General features: G+C 41.0%; 2 protein-coding genes and 1 non-coding gene across 4 annotated transcripts in view; 2 read left to right on the forward strand and 1 right to left on the reverse strand.

Annotated features, from left to right (window-relative positions):
* The window catches only part of LOC118316483 (prickle-like protein 2), a 40,946-nt gene extending 31,108 nt beyond the window's left edge, over positions 1-9,838 (reverse strand). Inside the window, exon 1 of one of the 2 annotated variants that reach the window (XM_035644343.2) lies at positions 9,661-9,838. In XM_035644343.2, the coding sequence (XP_035500236.2) occupies positions 9,661-9,703 (43 nt within the window). In that variant the 5' untranslated portion in view covers positions 9,704-9,838. Of the gene's footprint in view, positions 1-1,027; positions 1,298-9,660 lie in introns of those variants that run through there. The other variant, XM_035644344.2, reaches the window with a different exon arrangement.
* A 234-nt stretch (positions 9,839-10,072) lies between these two features.
* The window catches only part of LOC118316490, a 39,522-nt gene continuing 26,738 nt past the window's right edge, over positions 10,073-22,856 (forward strand). Inside the window, exon 1 of the transcript XR_004795207.2 lies at positions 10,073-10,259. This is a non-coding gene — a transcript (uncharacterized LOC118316490). The remainder of the gene's footprint in view (positions 10,260-22,856) is intronic.
* On the forward strand, positions 19,688-22,255 carry rho (rhodopsin). The gene has a single exon (XM_047330755.1). The coding sequence runs from the start codon at positions 20,845-20,847 to the stop codon at positions 21,895-21,897; it is 1,053 nt and encodes a 350-aa protein (XP_047186711.1). The 5' UTR covers positions 19,688-20,844; the 3' UTR covers positions 21,898-22,255.

Raw genomic sequence — 22,856 nt, forward strand, 5'->3', positions numbered from 1 at the left:
AAGACATTCTGTAAAAAACAGCACATGAGCAACAAAACGCACCGTTTAACGTGTTTAAGTACACGTTGTACTTTGCTCAAAATACTGCCTAAAAAAAGGGCCGCGCACAATGTTGATCATCGGATCTTTGATTCCAAAGATTATGTAATCGACTAGATTTGAACTGAGGCTATTGTTGCAATCTCATACCACAGTGATCCACTTCCCGTCAGTGCTATGACAACTAGGGATGGATGCAGTGGTTCTCTTGCGCAGTTGAAACAAAAGCTTCACACAGATAAAGAAAAACAGTGTAAATCTGATATGATAACACCTGCAGACGTTCCTGACAGTTGTCGATAAACTACTGCACACACACACACAATAAATTAATGCACAATCTGCATTCCATCAAACACTCTAGTACGCCTAAAGCACAGAATGTGCGATGACACAGTTTTCTCTTTTTTCCCCCCTTCTGTTTCTAAACAAGACAGAAAACAGTGGCGAGGTTGAAACTGCTCCCACTCCACCCACTTTCTCTTTCAGAAGCACATGGATTTACACATGGGGATGAAATCAGACAGGTTAGCTCCCATCAGAGACGACGTTTCACCGCCCCTCCACTGTCTCAAGTCCCAGTTGTCTTTTTCATTTGTCAGTCAAGAAGATAAACAAGCCTTCACACAAACTAACCTGCGCGGCATACATGTAAAAACATCTCCACCCATATCTCTCACACACACACACACACACACACACACACACACACACACACACACACACACACACACACACACACACACACACACACACACACACACACACACACACACACACACACACACACACACACACACACACACACACACACACACACACACACACACACACACGATGGATACACCTGATTTCTAAGGGATAACTTTCAGCAATTCCACGTTGATGTCAGTCATCAGTTAAAATGATAATCATACTGAAATGTCAAGTCAAACGGGCACCACACTGCTGAGAGAGAGTATTTCATAATGATGCTGCTGAGACTCACCTGCGTGTGTGGCGGGTGTCAGAGTCCTGGTGTGCGAGGCTGCTCAGACAGTGGCGGAGATGCGCAGGGACTGGACTTCAGTCGCTCACACTGGACTCATACCAGAGGACAAACTGGCTCTGATCCGCACGGCTCGCAGCGCTCTCCTCCTCGCTCCAAGTCTCAGAGACAAACACCAGCTCTGCCTCTGCTGCCTCTCCCACTCCCGCCTTTCACACTTACTGTAGCAGGGAAGGCTGGGGGCTGCAGACTCTGTGATCAGCACAAGTATCTCTCTCTCTCTCTCTCTCTCTCTCTCTCTCCCTCCCTCCCTCCCTCCCTCCCTCTCTCCTCCAGGCTCCTTGTCTCTCCTCAAGTCTGGCTAAAGGCAACCATGGCTGGGGAGATGAACAGAAAAAACAGTGAGAAAGTGTACAGAGATTAAGTTGACTCCCTTTGCAAGTATTTACGTTTTTTGTTTGTGTGAGAAACAGCGTGCTCTGACAACCACAATGCATACAAGCATACAGGCGGCGGGAGAAGGCTTTACTCCCACCTCCCACTCCCCCCTTTTCACCACCACCTACCCACTCACCCACCATCTTCTTGCCAGCCCCACACCAGCCTGTTAAAATGACTCATCGGCTATCAGCCAATCGTGCGGCGGCACACAGCCTCCGATCAGAATAACGGCAGTATTTATGCTCTCCTGTTTTTAGGAAATGGAAATGAAATGGAGAATGGTCTGAGAGGACTTGACATACTTTGCTCTTGATGGGGAAGATCAGGTGACAGCTGAAGAAAAGGATTTATTTGAAAGAGATATTCTCTACTTGAAGATGATTTTATCCTTTACAATATCATATATTTTCTAGTGAGCAAAGAGCAGCATAATGATACTATATTACTGTACGTGTACAGTGTTAATCGCTGCATCACTTGAGTGCTGTGACTCACTGCGGTTGGTATATGATTCATTCTATCGTGGCTGCAGCCACATTTCTGTACTATACCATTTACTTTGACCCTAAAGTAAATAACTAAAATAGAGCACAAAGTCACTACTACTCCAGTGTCTAATCTCTAACTACGCACGGATGAACAGCGCATACTGACTACTGACCATACGTCAGAGCCCTTCTCTGGAGCGAAGTGGAAAGATTTAGACGAGGGACTAAGAAACATGGCAGAATCAGTGCTTTGTTCAAATGCCTAATGTGAGCTATATGTTAACATTCAAAAGGAACCGTGCGAATGTTTTTAACAATGTTAGCACTGCATCTATCATGTACTCCACTTCAATGAAGTTAACAGGGGCTTAGCTTTACACAAAATGTAGTATGCTGCAGCAAACAAGTGATCTACCATGGTACAGCTAGAACTCCAGCTGAAAGGTGATAAGGCAGGAGTACAAACAGTCCATATAACTTCAGTCAGTCGACAGCAACGGTAAATTACTATTTGAGAAATAATGTGAAGAACATTAATACTAACGACCATGTACCAAGGAACATCTGTGAGGAATGAGGAATAGTTTTAGGCCTCAGAGCATTCTGGGAAAAATCAGCTCAGGAACATGGAGAAATCAAGTTATCAAATTACTATTATCAAATTACAAAAACTATCTGGGGAAAAAAGTGGAGAAAACTCCACTTGTAACCAAGTTAATTCAATTTAATCATTTGCATTATTTGCATTTATAATAGCAGCTAATATAGTGTCAAGCAGAGGGGAGGAACAAAATAGAGAGGTCTGGTATATACAGTATACATATATACTGTATATACGCACAGTATATATTTGGTACTATAGCAGTTTCTCCTATGCTCTTTCTGGTTGTGCAAATACCTTTTGAAACTTTCTGCAGGCCCAGCCAACACTGCCTCAGTGCCTCAGGTGACTTGAGGCAGTGTTACTTGAGGCAGTTTATCAGATTTTGCTCAGCTCCCACTGGAGCCACAAAAGACTTTGCACAACTTTTCTCAAATATGCAGCAGCACTCGCCAACGAGACCTGTAAACAGAGTTTGATGTGTAAAATAGGTGGAGATCCCCTTTACACACACTCCTGTATGAATTTTACTGAGGCGCCAACACGGTTTTCTGTCTGACCTCCTGAGAACATAAACAAAACATGAGGATAAATATCAACATAGCATCACTAATAAACTTAACCCCCAGATCATTAATCAAAAACCTCCGCTGACCAGACTGGATTTATGTCAGGCTAAAAAACTTACGGGACACGGTGCAAGCCATCAGAAAGAAATGGAAACAATATTCATGGGTATAAACTTCAAACATTGTTATAAATCCTGATCGACACCATCCTTTTGCTGGATACTGCGTTATTTTCAATGGGGTTACACTAGAATTGAATTCTGATCAGCATTTATGGCCATGTCAAGATTTCATTTGGTCTCAGACTCCGAGAAAATCAAATAAGACTTGGGACATCTGTGAAGTGTGGCGCACATAATGCAATAGAAGTAACTCAATAACTGTCACTGAAAATTGTTTTAACGACTATACATCCAAAACGGTGGTGGTCTATTGCCGGGGTCACACATCCGGATGAGTTTGTCATGTCAGGTCCAGCAGGAGAAATGATTTGAGCCAAAGGGCGTGAAGATGAGGATATAACATACAAGGGTAAATGGAGGGACAGTGAGATAAGAGAGATCAATAGCTGTTTGTCTCAAAGCAGGACAGCAGAAGAAGAAGCTTGTGAGCTGAAGCCTATTCCAAAGGAACACAGGCAGAGTCGCTGTTAAAGCCATTTCCTCTCAACAAATTTCTCTGTTGTGGCCTGAAAAATAAATAGGCTCTAGCTTCGGATGTGAATAACAGAATATCCTGAGCTACACTGATTGCTAAGTTGCAATTTCGCGCTCCTCAAATTTCCAATTTCACCACAAAAATTACTATGATGGAGAGCAAAATGTACTCATCTTGTCTCTGCTATTCAAAATGAGTGAACACAGCAAAGAAGTGGGGATGAATACACAGTGAGAATGAGATGATTGTCCGCCCTCGGAAAGTATTTCTACATCCAGACACAGGTTTGAAATATAATTACAGTGACTGAATGACAGAGGTGGTAAAAGTATTCAGATTCTTTAATTCTTTAAAAGGATTTAGGCCTCAAATTCAAGATTTATTTATTTTTGAATCAAAAAATATTTCAAATTTGTAAGAACCAGGTTTATGTATTCAATGGGAATTTTATACCCAGTTCAAATAAATAAATCTTTCTTTTTAGGCCTAAATATTTTTGTGAGTGCCTTATTATACCATCAATTATTGAGCCACCTCTTGCCACTTTATTTAGAATTGATCAGTTTTGTCTGACGTCCAGACACTGACTGGACATTATTCTGTAAAGACCGAAGCACAATCCAGCTACAGCTCATAACTAGGCTCTACACGCTCACTTCAGACAAGTTAACAAAGATTCATGTTACATCAACAGCTGCCTCCAGTCCACAAAGTCAGTAAGAGATGACAATGTACAGCTGCTGGATAAATGGCGTGAGGCGTCCGTCTCAGTTGTATGTGTTCAACACGTCTCGATTCAGGTGCCTAAACCTCAACAGAAAATGTCTTAAAGTTGTTTCCCTTCACTTTAGAAATGTTGTTGAGCAGCACATGGACTTAAATAACATTGAAGTGGAAGAGATTAGTAACTGATATGAGTTCTGTCCTCGTCCGTACACAATACTGGATCTGGTAAAAGCAGCTGCATCCATATGAAAATGCTAAATTGCATAATAACAACCACACAAGTATGACATTTACAACAGAGACTTGAAAATATCAGGCAGGATGTAGAGACATTACCCCTTTTGCTGCCTTAAGGGGAAATTTCTCTCACATTTTTAACACGATACTGAACAACTGATGGGAATTCAATAAAGACTTGTTCTGACCAAGTACAATATTGAAGATATTATATAGTCAAATATTTTGAATAAAATGGCTCAGAATTGTATTTATGAGCAGAAAACAATATTTTGCAAGACAAAAGCTTTTTCTTCTGCAGATCACAGTGCCATTCTGAAAACAGAAAGCCTTTGTCTCTTAGCATTGACACATTCATTCACAATCATATATTCACTAGGATTGCGCCATTGTTAGTGAACAATGGCGCAATCCTAACAATTAGCATCGGCTACTTCTTCCACATTAATGAGTCCAGAGTCTGATCATTTGCATCAATACACTACTCAACCGTTTGTCCAGGGAATTTCGTCATCCTTACTGTGTGATAAGACAACAAGTGGTGAAAGGATTTCTCAGTGATTCATTCACTGAGCGATTAAAAAAAGGGCAGAGCAAAAATGGACACAAAGGTGAAAAGCCTGACAGGCAAAAAAAAGTAACAATAAAAAGGTAAAATCTGATCCACAAGAGATTATAGTGGCCAGTATTTAGTTGCCCCACATAAGGGACGACTTTTTGTCTCAGTCTGTCATGTTTTCACCTCCAACACACTCCCTCAGCTCCCTTGAGGATCTCCCCATCTGACACAATCACACTGATGTTAAATGCTCGGAGCAGGGGGGGCACTGTCCTGCTATGCTCCATATCAGTTACTGAACAACGTCTTTGCTCTGGGGGACTGTGAATAAGACACACGGGGGATTTATCTCCTCCATCACTGTGCGGTGTCAGGGGATGACAAAGCTGACAGGCACCCACTCACAAGGGTTTGTGTGTGGCAAATCTGTTGGTGTAAATGTGTGTTCAAGTGAGATAAAACACACACAGTTTGTGTCAACATCAATGTGTATCCCTGCAGACATACATGAAAGACCCCTTTTTTATTGTGTAGTACATTTAATTTCTAATGTATAAATGACCATTTCTATCCATCGTTCTATGAACAGTAATCCATAATGACAAAGGGGAAAGAAGATTTTAAATTTTCTATATTTCAAGGTAAATTTAATATCAAGAACTGAAATCTCTATTGTCTGAAGAATTCAGACGCCTTGTCATGGCATTCAACATCCTGCTCCAGAGTGCACACCACCTGAGACTCGGGGGCTCTGGGACGAGTCAGGGGACTGTCCAAAACATAAGCTTCTTTCAGACATGAACTGAAGTCCAGACATTTTCCTGAAACTTTTATAGGGGGTTGTATGTGAGAATGTCCACGAATGGACATTTGATAGAACTTTTTCCAGCCCCCCCCAAAAAAATTCTTTCTTGGTGAGTGGGTGGGCATGGTGATGACTGTAAACAAAAAACTCTGCTTCCTCCAGAGGAATTATCGTCATGTCCGGCCTCCTGCATGCTCCACCAGACGCCACCGAATGTTCCGGAAATTCTTTCTGTTGATGTGAACGCATCCAAATTGTACAATCTCCTTTTGCATATGTCATATGTGAAAGGCAAACTCTGCTAAATGTACGAACCGCACATTTTCCTGAGTTGGTGTCTGAAAACAGGGTTGGAAAAAATCTAGAGAAAAAGTTCACCGACGCTTCCCAATAAATTTCTAAAAACATGGGTTAGAGTGTAGAGTGATGGTAAAATTTATGAATGCATACATACTTTCTCAAGTCACTATATTGAGGTAATTTGGCTGCATCCGCAGGTATGATTCAGCCCCACAGTGCTAAGTCTATTTACTATTTAATAGACTAATGCCCCATTGTGCAGGGTGCACGGTGTTACGGAGGCGATGAGGTCAATGGAGAAGGGAAATAATGAGGTTGACAGTGATGTGTTGCCTCTATCAGAGACCGTGTCATTCTGCTTGCCCTTTGAATCAAGCACACAACCGGTTCTACAGCCCGATAAGCAGGACGCTCATCCCTCCTTGTCACTGCGACACAGAGGCCTGACACCCAGACTCTCTCCAAAACAGGGGCCCAGTCACACAACCAAACAAGCAGTGACTACATTTACACAATTGCACAGCCTATGATTAATGAAAAGGTTTGCCATTTGAGGTGAATGTTTCCCTTTTTTACTCACTGTACTCACTCTCTCCCAAAGATTTTTGGACCAATCAGGACTAAGTCCATTGTAGCGGTTGGGTTCATGCAGCTCACAAACACAAACAAAATATTCCCTCACTGTAACTGCCACTATTCAGCTGAGACCAGATACAATTCGCACTACCGTTCAAAGGTGGAAAGAACTGCCATCCCCTTCCCGGAAAAACACACAATGTATGCTAAGACAAACGGGAAAAATGTTTAATTCCTATGGGTAAAAACACATTTTGCTGTAGATGTGTGGCCTGAGACACATGCTGTGCTCAGTTTGATAGGCCATGCTTTTTATAGGTGACCTTCTCCAACTAAACAAAACATCACCATTTCCAGGTTCTGTTATTTCATGTTACCAGAGTGTGAATATTTACAAGGCATACCAGGACTTTGATGGAGCGATTATGTCCCAGAGTCCCATTTCCAATTACCATACCTGCTTTTAGCTGAGGCGGGTCTGTGATTTTCTCCTTACAATATCAACCTCTTCCCTGAAATCTAATAAAACTATGACATAACTGTGTCTTACTTGAGATCCACTTGAGGAAGAAACATTTTCCAGTCTAGTAAATAATATTTTATGTCAATGTATTCATCAGTACATTAAGGTCCATGTACTGATGCAAATAATTTAAGCTACATCTATTTCACCCAGTCTTCAGAGATATAATTATTTACATTGTTAGATGCCGCAGATTTACAGTCATTGTAACGTTGGCATTAGGAGGTTAAGAAGAATGAATCAAGGCATTTTATAACTTAGGTTTGTGTGCTTTATGCTTAAATCAAGAGAATATTTTTTTTTTTAAATGCCATTTTACAAATTGTCTGGTGTTTGATTTGAGGCTGTCATTGTCTGGCATCGAAGGGGTTAACACTCAGCTCTAACTACTCACCATAAGACCACTAAGAGCTTTCAGGAGACGAGCCATTGATTCCCTGGTGGCTCAATGCACAACTGCACAGCCACAATATAGGAGGAGGAGAGTCACGTAGCAAAGATAATCCACTTCCATGGGCCAGAATAAGCATTTGGATCCCAACATATAATTCAAAAAGAAGATTTAGGTAGAATTAGAGGTCTGTTTGTGCTATAAAAATAACGTGCACGCCAAATGCATCGTCACAACTAAAAACTTCGCTAGCAGGAAAATCACCATGAAACATGCTTTCTTCTCCTTCCTCTATAAATATAAGTTTTCCCTCCATGCCTGTTCACCATCTTTCAACCACATTCACTCTTCAAATCCATGTCCTTCACATACTTATTTCCATGTCTGGGTGACATCATGTTATAATGTCCTAGAGGAGATGATGTCAACCAGCAGACATCTTTACATATCGCCGTTCTTTATCCAAACTCCCAGGGAACTGAGGTGTCACACAACAGAAAGACAGGGACAACACATGAAACACATGCAATGCAAGTCCACATTCAAATGGCCACAATGCAGGAAGAAAAATATAGTTACACAGCAGGATGAGATGGGTGCAGTGAATTACATACAAAGCACTGAAGATGCAGTGCTGTGTTTATTATCCCGGTCTTGGCAACGACAGTAGTTGTTTTCTCGAGGCTTTTTGTGAGAGAAAAATCAAACCATAATGTGGAGGTCTCACATTGAAGGAAGATGAAATTAAAATGAATAGTGCAGGGACGACAGGCAAGGTCTCTGGGTGTATTTTTCCCTTTTAGAAGCTATCCTTGCTTCATGCCGTGCTACTTTCCATCTGTCACAATTCAAAAGAGTCAGTCTAATGCCGTGATCCTTTCACTAACCTCCACTGAAGCAACCATACATTATATGGTCTCTGTGCATAACTCCCTTTGCATATATCACCACCACATTATACACTATCAACAGTGTGCAGCCCTGAACACAAACCCACCGGATCTGCCACATCCACTTGCACCGCACATAATTTGATAAGACACCTGATGACAACATGTTCAATGGACGAGATGGGAACCACATGGGCAAAATGTGCAGTCTGCCCTCTAACCCCACCTATCTGTTACCATTTTTTGCCACCATCAAAAGAAACAAACAAAGGGCTATTAAATGTTAATTTGCCTCCCACTCTCATCTCTGGCCACCAGCTCACTTGAAGATCTAATGAAAGCAAAGCCACAAAGACCCAAATTTAAACTATCAATGAAAATATTAGCCCAACATACTGCAAAAATCACACATAGGCATAGGTACGAACCTCTAAGCGATGCCGTACAAAACATCTGTGCTGCAAAGTACAATAAAAGGAAAAGTCATAGGTGGTGATCAGATTGCTGATTCAATCATACAACCATTTGCCCGTTCTGTGAGAGCAGTAAATCACCTTTTATTGGGTCTCATATGCAGCATGTGTTTAGAGACTGCAACTCCAAACCTTCTTATCCACCCAGAGCGTAATATTAAATAAAAAAAAACAACATACATTTCAGCCCCTCAATGAATGATGTGGCCTTCATATGGCTGTATGAATAAATTAGTCAGCTATTAAACAAGAAACAATGTAGGAAAACTGAATTGATGACAACCACACACACACAAAAATTGGATGTTTTTCTTTTACACTGCACGGAAGGATGTGGCACACACAGGTAAACAGATCAGGATAATGATTTCTATATGAGGAGTTATGAAACTCTTACCATTTGCATTTCTATTTCTGTCCCCTCTCAGACACTTCTCCATGACTGTGGTGGATTCACAGCTCCATCACGCAGGAGGGGGTGGTGGTGGTGGTTGAGAGGGGGCAAGGATCAATGGGGGAAAAAAAAACATTTCTGAATTTCATTAGAATTTAGGTGAGGACAGTAAAAGCAGCAATTTAAACAGGATTAAACCACATACTCTCACTAAAGCTCACGATATCCAATGAAAGGTGGAAGCTGTGCCCCCCCCCTGGAGAAGGTTTGAAGGCTAAGTGAAAAAGTAAATGATATAAATTAATAAATAAATAAGTACATTAAAAAAATAATAATAATAAAAAAAAAAAATTAGCACCGCCCGTCGGGGACGTTAAGTGTAGCAAATCGATCAGCGCCACCAGCAGGTGCACGGAGCTTAACCTGCGTGGAAGGGAATCAGCTTGAGGCGATGAGATAAACGTCGGTGAATACTATGAATGAAAGTCACAAATATGGAGGAAGAAGTGTCCAAACGCACATAATCCTTCCGTGTCATGTAGGAGGAGGAGGAGGAGGAGGAGGAGTCTGCTACCGAGAAGGTTTCACCAGGCCGGCTGGCGGTAAGTTTAACCGTTTACTAAAATGTTTGCCAGGAGTTTTGGGAGAATGAAAGAACGGTTACCTTTCTGGGCGCTGCGCCCGCTGTACATCTCCTCGTTTTGACATTTCCTCAAACATTCTCCGTATGAGAAAGGCTTAATAATCCGTCTCAGCAAACTAAACAAGATAAAAAAAAAAAAAAACATCAACCCCGACATAACTTTTATTTATAACCTTTGGTTCGAACAGACAAAGATGGTAGCCGGAAGTGACGTCTCATGATTGACAGGCTAGTTCACGTATTTGCAAATTTAACCTCATCCGCATTAATCTTAATTTCCACTATGTTGTATTGCAGAGTTGCCTACACAGTGCTGGTATAGTACTAAAGCTCTAAGCATTAAGAGTGAACTGTGGCTGCTTTCAGCAATAATGCTAGAAATAAAAGGTTTTATTTACCGATTCACTCAGGTGAAGTTTTCAGGGGGAAAAAAAACAACAGTCTAATCAATATCTGGTGTTGCCGTCTTTTGTCTTTTTAAAAAAAGTTTGGAAAATCTACTTTTGGTGGTGTGGTGTGTCAGCGATGGGGGATGCAGAGAGTGTAACAGATGCCTCCCGAGAGCCTAACACGCAGTCTATTGGCAAATGCTGCAATTTACTGATGTTCCCTAAACGCTTCAGAGGCTGGAGATCAGTAAACAGCAGCTAGTTGGCTGTTCAGGCTGAAGACTCCATCCCCACGCGGCTACTGCAGTGCACTCAACTCTGACAGGTGTGCGGTCAAAAGGTGGTAGTCACTCACTGTAGCTTGAAAAAACGTGAAATTCACTATGTATGGTGGAAACACAGTAGCTGTATCAAAAGAACTGTACTGTCACCCCAGAGAATGGTTTATGTGGGGATAAATTATTTCCGATACATTTCTTCAGAGACTGTCTCAACCTTTCAGTAAAAAAAAGGATAAAAATATGTAGCACAGTTTACATTACTTTTATAGTTTCTCCTATTGCTGTTGAAGAAGTTTGCATTTGTGCTAAAAGACACATTGAGTGCCATCACAACAAAGCTGCCATTTTTTGAATATAGACTGAATGTGATAACATACGGATTTGATAGGCAGCACAGTTAGCGCGTGTGAAAAAACAGATGAAGGAACGCAAGGATTGTTGTACTGTACTTTATGCTCTTATGTCCCACGATTTATTACAGCTCCTTTGCTGTGTTCCTCTGCCGAACGATTTTGAGCCGCATGATCCAGTAAGAATCTGTTGTTTTGTCTTTGGTTCATATTCGGTTGCACAAAAAACAACAGTAAGACTTTTATTCCTTGGACATAGCGCATGAACCCACTGTTGGTTTTTGCCACCGAATGAAAGCCAGGATAAAGCCAGAGCAAAGGACCATGAATCAAGGCTGCGTCACTGGCAAGCGCTCATATGTTGGATGTTCGGAATATTAAACTGGGCAGACTTGTAGTCGCCAAGACACTGAGCTCAGCAGACAGACTTTTTTACCATGATCTGTAAGACACTGTCATTTTACCACACAGTGAGGAGCTCCGTCTCCTGGATGAGCACAGAGATTTGGGGAAGTGTTGTGCCAGCAGTTTCCGCGACAAGCAACTAACCGATCTGAAAGAAGAGAGATTTAAGTGTGCCGCAGCAGAATCGCAGAGAACTGAGAGCAAGGTCGAAAGACAGCAGGGCTTAACCACTGGGTACATGCGAGTACCCACACTTACGCAACTAAGAAGTGGATGATCATGTTTGCATTTGGGTTATTCAGTTCTATTCCAAGCTTGCAGGGATTACCGATGGGCCTATCATATTTTTGGCAACATCATTTAAGAGGAATTATCTAATATGGGACGTGTCATTAAGTGTGTGAGTAGGCTGAGACAGAAGAAGCACAACTGTGTGTTTTTACACGAGGGAGTGAAAAAAGATGAGAGTGAATGTGCGCAGTGCAGTTACTCCATGTATTGTGTCTAAAATAGCCGGCTTAAACCTCTTCACAGGGGTAATCATGACAGACATCACAAGATGCTGTGTAGCTTTCATTTATGACTGGGGAGACACTCTTTCACTTCACACACAAGCAGATCCAAACCCATAAACAATAAATATTCATCTGATCCAGCTTCTATAAGCCACATCACAGACACATGAGGCGTTCTCTACAGCACAGCAAGTGCCTTTCGAATGCACACAGAAGTTTAAAAATAAAACATACTGGTCTCTATCCTGGTGAGAAATAATAAGTATCTTCAAAGGCTCGGAGGGTGATTCAAGCACATGTACGTGTGTGCTTTTGTGTGTGGAGGCATTTCCTTTCATTGTCTGATGAAAACAGTTGGAGCTGTTAATCTGTCGTGTGGCTAATGCAGGATTAACGCCTCGTTTTCTGCCCAGATTCTTGTTCAAACAACAAACCGTATGCAAACGTCCCTCCTATGTTTTAATAATCTGTCCGTCATGTTTGTTTTTTTATATTTCGCTGTGGCCGCTGTCAACACACGGTAAGAATTAATAATTCAGAAGCATTTGCATCAAAGTAGACTGGACCATTTATAGCTACAAATGGCTTTATATGTGTATTTGATGGAGAGAAAATACTCTACTCCACTCAGCACTGAAGCAGCAGAAAATGCAGGGAATAACGGAACAGAACATGCACACATCTATCCCTGAGATATGATATATGTATAATGCAAAAGGCAGGGAATGCCAGTGAATATATGATTAATAAGAAACCAAAACATGGGGCTGGAGGTTGGACTATAGAGACAGAAGCAGTAATGACCAGCCGAGTGTGAGCCGATCATTTGGTAAAGACCATTAAATTGACTTGATTTAAGTGGAGCTGCAACAAATTATTATTTTCATATTATTTTTATTTTTTGGGGGGTTCAAGCCCCGAAGGGACAAGCTTTTGCCACGATGACAACAGACGTGAGCTGGAATGAGCGATAGAAGCATGAACCATGGCTCAATAATTGGAGACGATGTGCAAAATGCTCACCAAGAAAAATGAGTCCAATCAGCCAGATGGTAGCGCTGTAATTAAGGCTCAAAAACACAATTTTGGAGAGGCTCTCGCACAGGAAGTCCAACTGACTTGAAATTTGACAAACAAGTCCAGCTCATTGTGATCCACAAAATTTTTTGATAACTAATCCTAAATTGCAGGTCTAATTGCTTCAGAATTCCTCCTGGTGGAGGCATCTTGAAAAACACATTTTTGACATTGTGCCTTAAACCATAGGACGGTTGTCGGTGGGTCAATATTGGACCAAACTTATCCAAAGTTGTATTTTTTAAGCCTGGTCAAAAAAAATCATTTTCAATAAATAATTTCGATAAATATTCCCATATATTTTGGCCGAGGTCATATATTATGACTTCATAAACGACTGACAGTTAATCAATTTTTAAATTTGATGTCAGCCAATACTTCTCATGTACGACGTGCATGAATTTGGCCTCCAGCCTTGACTAACACTATCATTTAGCCATGCTAGCGGCATGGCTCTACAGCAGTAGTGAGGTCAATCTGTTTCATTCGTTTTGTCTAGAATATCAACAACTATATGACCAACTATACAGTTTTGAAAAATATATTTTTTGTCCTGCTGTTGAAATATATCACCTTGAATGTCTATAACACAACATTTCTTATCTTTTTCAAACGTGTCCAAGAGGGTGGCTGATCTTTATGCACTGTTGCGCTCCCTCACCGGCATTAGCTGGTCATGCGGACAGAGTCACATGATACCTGCTCCCTGACTGTCAATTTCACAGCAGGCCAGGTGCTATGCTTAATATCAGATATACCTGATTTAACTTACACCTACAGGAAAATACTTGATTAAATTTTTGTATTCAAGGCAAGGTAATTGCATGTCTGCTCTAAAGGAGTCAAACAAGGTTACCAAGCACACAGGGTGTAAAGCCTTGTAGTCTATTCCCAGTCACACCCTTCACAAGCCCAATCCATCATCAGCTGGTGTTCTGTCTCTGTGTCTGCACTAGTCCCTCCCTCTCATTAAGGAAATGAAAGCTTTAATTGGAGATTGTATTAATTCTCTGACATGTTTGAAACCCTATCTCCCCTTCTCTTCCTCTAAATTGGAGACACTTGACAAATTTGGGGAGGCAGCTCCACTGATGCATACCCTGGTAAAATGTGTTAATCCTTGCCCACATTTCACCATTCACGCCACATTAATGATTAATGCCTTCAAAACTTACAAGCATGCTGGTTTGCCAAAACCAATATGTGGTGGAAAATTGAGTTGTGGCGAGTTACTCTTACAGTCACGCATGAGTAGGAATTTGGTTTTGAACCAAAGATAATCTCCTCAATGACTAGTACAGTAATTGGCATTTTGGATTCCTGTTGTGTTCATGTAAGACACCCACATAAAATAAACATTCATTATCTACACACATTCAGCTTTAAATATTCCCAATGTTTCGATGTCCCTTGCTTTCTTTTGACCTTAGATATTTAGAAGGGAAATACAAACTGCCGCCGTAATGCTTTGTGTTTCTCCTGATCTATTTTCAAACATTCCGGAGGGCTGTGAGAACACTAATGTCTGCAAATTTTGCTCCGGACATTTTCCGGGTCTTTTCTTGTCAGCCCTCTAGTCAAATTTCCAGAAAAATGTCTGAGTGAGACCATAGTGAGTATAGTGAATACAGCAGGAGAATATCCGGAGAATTCACAGCGAGCGAGTCGGCGTGTTGATGACAGTAAACAAAAGCACAGTTTTTCCGCAGCGGAGATATCGGAGATTGCCTGCAGAGCAATCTATTGGCTGATACATGTCAATGGATGAGTATAGGAAATTAGAGGTGTTTCATTCTCTCTTAATCTTATGGTTATTGTTGTCATTGTCATATTATCAAGCAAAAATTCTCGGAAGCTCAGAGCTACATTTTCAAACATCTTGTTTTCTTGACCAAACGTCAAAGACATTCATCTTGTTTTGTTGGAGAAGCTGCGATCATAGAATCACTGAAGCAACAAATTAAAAAACAAAATTGGTTTTCCAATCATTTCCACTCTGAAGGGACCCATATGAAAGTGTTTATGTTAAAATAACCAATCGGCTGATACAACTTTATTACGCAGTTGTCAATATTGGTATCTGCCTAAAAATTCCAGTCGCAGATATACTTTCCAGTTGAGCTAGGACAACTTGTCTGTGCATTGATGTATTCGTCTGTGTTAGGCAGTGGAGCACCACAATGAGAGTTGGCGCTGTCGCATTTTTGGATATTTATATTCAGAGGTTTGGCTCCAGTTTTGAGGGGTGTGGACTGGGGATGATTTGGATTTAGAATCCGGTCCATTTAGTAGCTTTGGACCAGTTTTAGCCCAGCTGGGATTATTTTGGCACATCAGTTTTGACTAGTCTGCCATGAGTCTGGTCATCAGAGGTTTTGGCTTTGGTTCCCTGTTTGGCTATCTGGATACATGTGCTCACCACATTAGAAAGATTCAGGATGAACATTGGCCCTTTGACATTAAAATATATATTTTTTTTATTTGTCCCGACAAGCCCAAAACAATGGGACCAAGCGTTTAACCTTACTTGCTGCCAAGCTCTAGTTTACAACCCCAAAATCTGTGTGGCTGTTTAGCATGAGAATGGTGTGATCTGATAAAAGGAGTTTAGAGAGGGCTGATGAATTTGTGGCTTTGAAGTGGTTGCTGTGTGATCATGTGTAGATGAGGGGAGTAGGAGGTGTGTGTGTGTGTGTGTGTGTGTGTGTGTGTGTGTGTGTGTGTGTGTGTGTGTGTGTGTGTGTGTGTGTGTGTGTGTGTGTGTGTGTGTGTGTGTGTGTGTGTGTGTGTGTGTGTGTGTGTGTGTGTGTGAGAGCTGATGAGGGTGACATTTTTGCACACAGTGAGAGGTTTAACGACCAACAACTGGGGCTTCTTTCTATAAATCCTAAAACATCAAGCTCAACCCGGATGGTTTAGTCCTGCTTCCACTGCATCCTCAGTGTGTGTGTGTGTGTGTGTCAAACTGAGGACGTTGCTCTCCACACACTCTGCAGGATTTCAGCACTCAGCACATACACCACGGATTCATCACCTTAGCAACCATTCGATTGAAAGATGATGAATCATGCCAAAGACTGCTAATTTCTTTGCAGTTGTCAAACATGAACAATGGGCAGTAAGAAGGAGTCACAGAAACGTCACCACAGACAGAATGGTGTGTGCTGTTTTGTTTGTGTGTGTGTGAGCTTAAAAGACCATACCATAAAGAGACAGAAAGGAAGAGAGGCTAAATCAAGGTTAATCGGAGGATAGTGACAGAATGAAAAAGGAGACATGCAGATTTCATCTGCTGTACTCATCATTTCTTTTAAGATGCCCATTACATGCAGATTTCAGCTGTTATGCTTTTGATTGCACTACCAATTAGCTGTGGACAAATTAAGGTTCCCTGCACAAATCCATTTCAGATGCCTGAAAAACCACAGTCTGACAGATACCTGAACGTTTCAGGTGAGAATGGCTGGTATTGACGCAGTATGATCTGATGTCCTGCAGGGCGCCAGTGAATGAAGCTGTAATAACACCTCTGACCTCATCTTCTCTGCACCTTAAGATGACTAAATGGGCTCGGTTGCTATTCCTGTCAAACCGCAGTCTTTGTTGCCATGAGGGGAGGGTCTGAGACGTCCATGTGACATACAGTGGGGTCCCAATGTCTAAGACCATTTACGAAACTGGTCTCAGACTCACAGACTGCACTGTACGTAACAGTAACTAATTAATGATATCGTGCCACTGATTCAGCAACAAGAAACAAATTCTGCTTCAGACGGTTGCTGCAGAATCAGTAACACTGCAGAATGTGAACGATTTAATGTCAAACAGTCGACTGAAGGGTAGCAGCTCCCACTGCTGGTAAAAATACAGAGCATGTGCAGCACCAGGGATTTCTAGTCAACTGCCTTTTATAGAAAGCTTTGATTGATTTACAGTCATGTTTTCAACTTTTGAAGCGCAGGCAAAGGAAAATGGTTTCTAGTGGTATGGACAAAATATGTTTTCTACTTTATCATCTGGCATTTTGTTTTTTATGTGATTATAACCAAATATAGACGCTATAATCACATAAAAAACAAAAACAAAAAATATATATGTTTACCTCTGAAGCTATATTTACCAAGAGAGGTGGCACTCAACTTTGTTGCGGGACCATATAACTTCTACATATGATAGAACTGTAGTAATACTACACAGACTCAAATTGTGGTTGCAAGGAAGTAAAAACTTGTGGAGGCATTCATTTTTGAAAAGCAAAGATTCTTCATTCAGGTACTGGAAATTTCATTTGATTACTGTAAACATTCAGCAATAACTACTTACATGAATTCATGTTGTACATTATCCTTAGGGTGTCTTGGATGTTCAGTACAATTTCCAACCCAATCCAATGAAAAATAAGCAATTGGTAAGGCTTAGAATACACACACACACACACACACACACACACACACACACACACACACACACACACACACACACACACACACACAAAATCCCAATTTGATGAAAAAGGCCAAACTTTAAGAAAATCATAACTTAAAAAAGTGTTGTGAGTAGAGCTATAGTATTTTGCAAGGATTATACATACATTTTTTCCAAGAAATTCCATGACGTGAACTGGCTCGTTGAGTTGGCATGGAATGACCCAACATGCATTTTTATTATTTTCTGACATTTTCAACAACAAACAAATACAAATAATTGATCAAATAATTGATCAATCGAAAACATAATGGCAACAAGTGGTGTGTGTGACACAGTTTTCATAGTTTTGACAGTGAAACTCTTGACATCTTCAACACCAGCTGATGTTATTTTTGCTATTGCGGGTCTGATGATATATTACCCTTTGTGTGAAATGTATGTGGGAGCTGTTGGTGTGGAATGTGCCATGTCCTGGTCACAACGTTCCCTCTTCTCTACCGGTCACTCAGCAAGAGAGTTCCTGTGGGCAGAGTGAGAGAGCATCACACTCTGCCCACACATTTGTCCTCTGAACAACACAGTCATCTTCTTATGAAAAAATAAAAATATAAAAAAGGAAGTGAGGCTCTGGCTGTTTGACCATAGTCAGTTTTATTTGTAAAACACGTAATCTAATCAGTGACGACCAAGTAAAAGTCATCCAAGCTTGGCAACCACAGATCTGACAATGGAGACACTTACTTGAACACTTGCGTACACCACGGCTGAAGAGTTTTACTGCTCCAAATGCTTGAAAACTCAAGTGACACCGACAGTGAAAAATACACTACTTGTTTGCTCTAAAATCTGATGTCAGGACTATTCTCATGTGCTGTTGCTAAAATTTTGAATAGTACGTCCTCCAGACTCTAGATAGTAATTAACCTCTCCTGAACTTCTATACATTTCTCTGTGGAGAGGTCCATCCATAAACTCAAGGTGGATTTCCTTTTTAGACACAACAGACACATTGTCCATTTTTAGTTAAGTGTCTTTTGAAAGGAGTTCAGTGGGAATCAACTAGGTAACCAAACCAATTTTTTTTTAGACATTTCTCCTCTTTCAGTGTTTTCCACCTCATTTATATACTATAAATTACAGTAAGCCCTATGTAGAAGTTTGATGGGCAATGTCTTCCTGTGGTTGCACTGCTAATGATTTAAGTGCTAGCCAGAGCTGCCACATGTAATGCAATGTATTTCCTTCTGTAGAAAAAGCATAAAGCAGGAGAGAATAGAAATACCTTTTGCAATAAATAGCACAAGTCCATAAAATTGCATTTGAGGAAAATTTGCTTTCCACCTCTGCTTATTTCTGAATTGATAAAAATACTAAAGGTAAACTTCAAGATACATGTTGAATCAAGGGCAGTTCTCACAAAGTTATTCTCAGTTTGGGTGTTTCAGATTGATCCTTAAAAACAAATAAGAGATATTTTTGTGCAAAGTGTACTTACTTTGGCTTCCTGAGGAGGGCAGCAAAACACCTACAGACCTGTCAGAACTGAGACTTTGCAGTGAGGCAGCAGGTCTGCCCTGATCTCTTGGATCTGTAAATGCTTTACAGTATGTGGATAAATAACAGGTGCAGATTGCAGCTCTTGCGTCTCTCCCACTGCCTGTAGTCTGATTTGTCTTCAACTCATGTTTTGTTTCAGTTGAACTCAAGTTCTAAATCACACCTTAGTGAAGTACTATATATACAATTAATTAACTTTCAAAATAGTTAGTGATTATCATTTCAGCTCAATTTGCAGAACTATATGAGATCCAGTGCCAAGTACTCGAGTACATTGTAAAAATGTAAACCTTTGAATAAATTGGGGTACAAAATAAAATCATAATTTCACTCCTGAGTTTAGCACTTACCGGTAATATCATGGGATCTCAAAGTGGCCCATACAACTACTGTAACTCACTCAAGTTTTGTCAAAATTCATAGTTTCATTAATCTGACACGCTACCCATTCCTTACACCCCCCCAATTAAAAATTAAAATAAAATAAATGAATAACAGGAAAGAAAAGCACAGGAAGACAGCAACATCCTCCAGAGAGAGAATGACCCTGTGCGACATTAAATCCATTATAGGGCTGTGAAAGTAACACACCCATAAGCCCCAAATCTCTTTAATACAACACTCATTAGGAAAGTGCTGAGCTCTTTAACAACAGCTAAGATTGTCCATCGCTCTGCAACACCAATACCTCTGCTCTACATTAATTATATTACAGCATGAGTTAATGTATGAGACCAGAATATTTTTTCAGAATTTTTTCTTTCTATCTTCTGCTACTATTTTGACCAGGACACCCCTGTATGTTCTAAGCCACCTACCTGGGACTAGGCTCACTAAAGTGGTCTATATAAAATACCCACTTCTATCCAGATATTGTTGTACAAGTTTATTCTTGAGGATAAACCCCTTGAGATAAACCATCTCGTTTTCGAGGGCTTCCTGACAAACAAACAACACAAACTACCACGAACCACAAAAAAGTTACTTAGTGATATAGTTAGACATATATTGTTAGATTAAGAGTGTGGGGTTACAGAGTAAAGCAATTAATTAAACCTATTCAATTCCTTGCCTGCTTTTGCTTTATTCAGGTTCAGTGGTTTGGAGGGTCCCAGCAGCAGAAACATCACCAAGCTAAAACAAATTGTACTAAAATTACTGAGAAAGTATAAACAAATTGGTGGTGACAATCCTTGCATGTTTTGCACCTGCATGGACTTTTAAAAAAAAATTGAAATATGTTGTGTAGTCATGTTTTAAAATAAGCAGTCATTGGATAGCTTCGTGATAGAGCTGGTGTAACCTTAATATCTTGATGAGTGGTCAGTTATGTTTGCATAGGTGGCTGGATTAGATATTAACTGTGGCCTAAATCACTTTGTGCTGACGGATTTGGAAAGTGATAATCCAAGGTGTGCCTTTTAAAAAGCCAGACTGTGGCCACCTGGGTCTATTTGTAGCAGGGTCCTTCTCCATCACTTTCCTGAACTGCCAGAAGAAACACCACTGAAGGGCTGATTGCAACCATCACAAGCCGCAACCATGAATGGCACAGAGGGACCATATTTCTATATCCCTATGCAAAACACCACCGGCATTGTCCGGAGTCCTTATGATTACCCTCAGTACTACCTTGTCAGCCCAGCAGCTTATGCTGCCCTGGGTGCCTACATGTTCCTGCTCATCCTTCTTGGCTTCCCCATCAACTTCCTCACTCTCTACGTAACCCTCGAACACAAGAAGCTGCGGACCCCTCTAAACTACATCCTACTCAATCTCGCAGTGGCCAACCTCTTCATGGTGTTCGGAGGATTCACCACAACGATTTACACCTCTATGCATGGCTACTTCGTTCTAGGTCGCCTTGGCTGCAATCTGGAAGGATTCTTTGCTACCCTTGGAGGTGAAATTGGACTGTGGTCACTGGTTGTTCTGGCTATTGAAAGGTGGATGGTTGTCTGCAAGCCCATCAGCAATTTCCGCTTTGGGGAGAATCACGCAATCATGGGTTTGGGTTTCACCTGGTTTGCAGCAGCTGCTTGTGCCGTACCCCCTCTTGTTGGCTGGTCTCGTTACATCCCTGAGGGCATGCAGTGCTCATGTGGAGTCGACTACTATACACGTGCAGAAGGTTTCAACAATGAATCCTTCGTTATCTACATGTTCATCTGCCACTTCCTTATTCCACTGGTTGTTGTGTTCTTCTGCTATGGCCGTCTGCTCTGTGCTGTCAAGGAGGCTGCTGCTGCCCAGCAAGAGTCTGAGACCACCCAAAGGGCTGAGAGGGAAGTCACCCGCATGGTTGTAATCATGGTTATCGCTTTCCTGGTATGTTGGTGTCCCTATGCAAGTGTGGCCTGGTATATCTTCACACATCAGGGCTCTGAGTTCGGACCTCTCTTCATGACCTTCCCCGCCTTCTTTGCCAAGAGTTCCTCCATCTACAACCCATTGATCTACATCATGATGAACAAGCAGTTCCGCCACTGCATGATCACCACCTTGTGCTGTGGGAAGAATCCCTTCGAGGAGGAGGAGGGAGCGTCAAGCACCAAGACCGAGGCCTCCTCTGCCAGTTCTGTGTCACCTGCATAAAAAGGGTCATCTACAAAGGCTCCATGATCCACGATCCAAGAAGAAGACTTCCGCTCCCCCCGGGAAACGACTGAAGGCTAATGTCTACAGAAATAACTTCCTTTTTGTATTTTTACGAGTTGGTTCAACCTAAAGACTGTTGCAGGAAAGGTCAGCCCATTACAGAGTTGTTCCTGTATTTACAGAGTTGTTCCTGTATTTACAGAATATCCAATTTAACAATCTATGACTTTTTTTCTGAGAGTAAAGGGGAAAAATGTTATGTTTTTACAGTTGGATCCTATATGATATTGGCTTATTTTTGAATGTAGAGGCATGTAATCAAGGCAACGTAAAATAAATCGCACTTTGCAAATGACTCATTCTGTTTATGTTTTACTTACAATTTGGGCAAAGTTCATATGACTGTAGTTTATTTAATCAAACCAATAAATGTGAAGGACCTATTCAGAATGCATTTATGTCTCGAGTCGATTTCTACTTTTGAGATATTATAGGGAGTACTGCTTTTCTGCTGTGGGACAGATACACACACTTACACTGTACAAAAAACTTGTATTGAACAGTGTTGGGTTCTTTCATAGTGGTATCCAGATGGCTACTGTAATCTCATTTTGATCACAGGTCACCTTGGACTTAAAGCTTGGCCTTGCAGTGAGATTATGACATTATTAGTCAGGGATGAACAATACACATGAGTTATCATCCAACTTTATCCTATGACAAATATTAATCACATTAATTAAAGGTTAACATAGACAAATACTTATTGGATAACACAAATATGTACCCTCCAAGGTGATGCAAAAGGTCAAAGAATGGAAACAGTCCTCACCTGAATTCATTACATCTGTCATACCACGTACAACCCAGACCTAAACCTACGTAGAGGAAGAATCACTATAGCATATACATTGGTTTATTACAAAAAGTATTGTTGTAAGCAGATACAAGCATTT

Source organism: Scophthalmus maximus, chromosome 3, assembly GCF_022379125.1.
Source record: "Scophthalmus maximus strain ysfricsl-2021 chromosome 3, ASM2237912v1, whole genome shotgun sequence".
Classification (NCBI taxonomy): Eukaryota; Metazoa; Chordata; class Actinopteri; order Pleuronectiformes; family Scophthalmidae; genus Scophthalmus; species Scophthalmus maximus.

What these genes read in the sequence shown, in the direction of transcription:
- rho (XM_047330755.1), top strand. Translation starts at nt 20,845, where the DNA reads ATGAATGGCACAGAGGGACCATATTTCTATATCCCTATGCAAAACACC.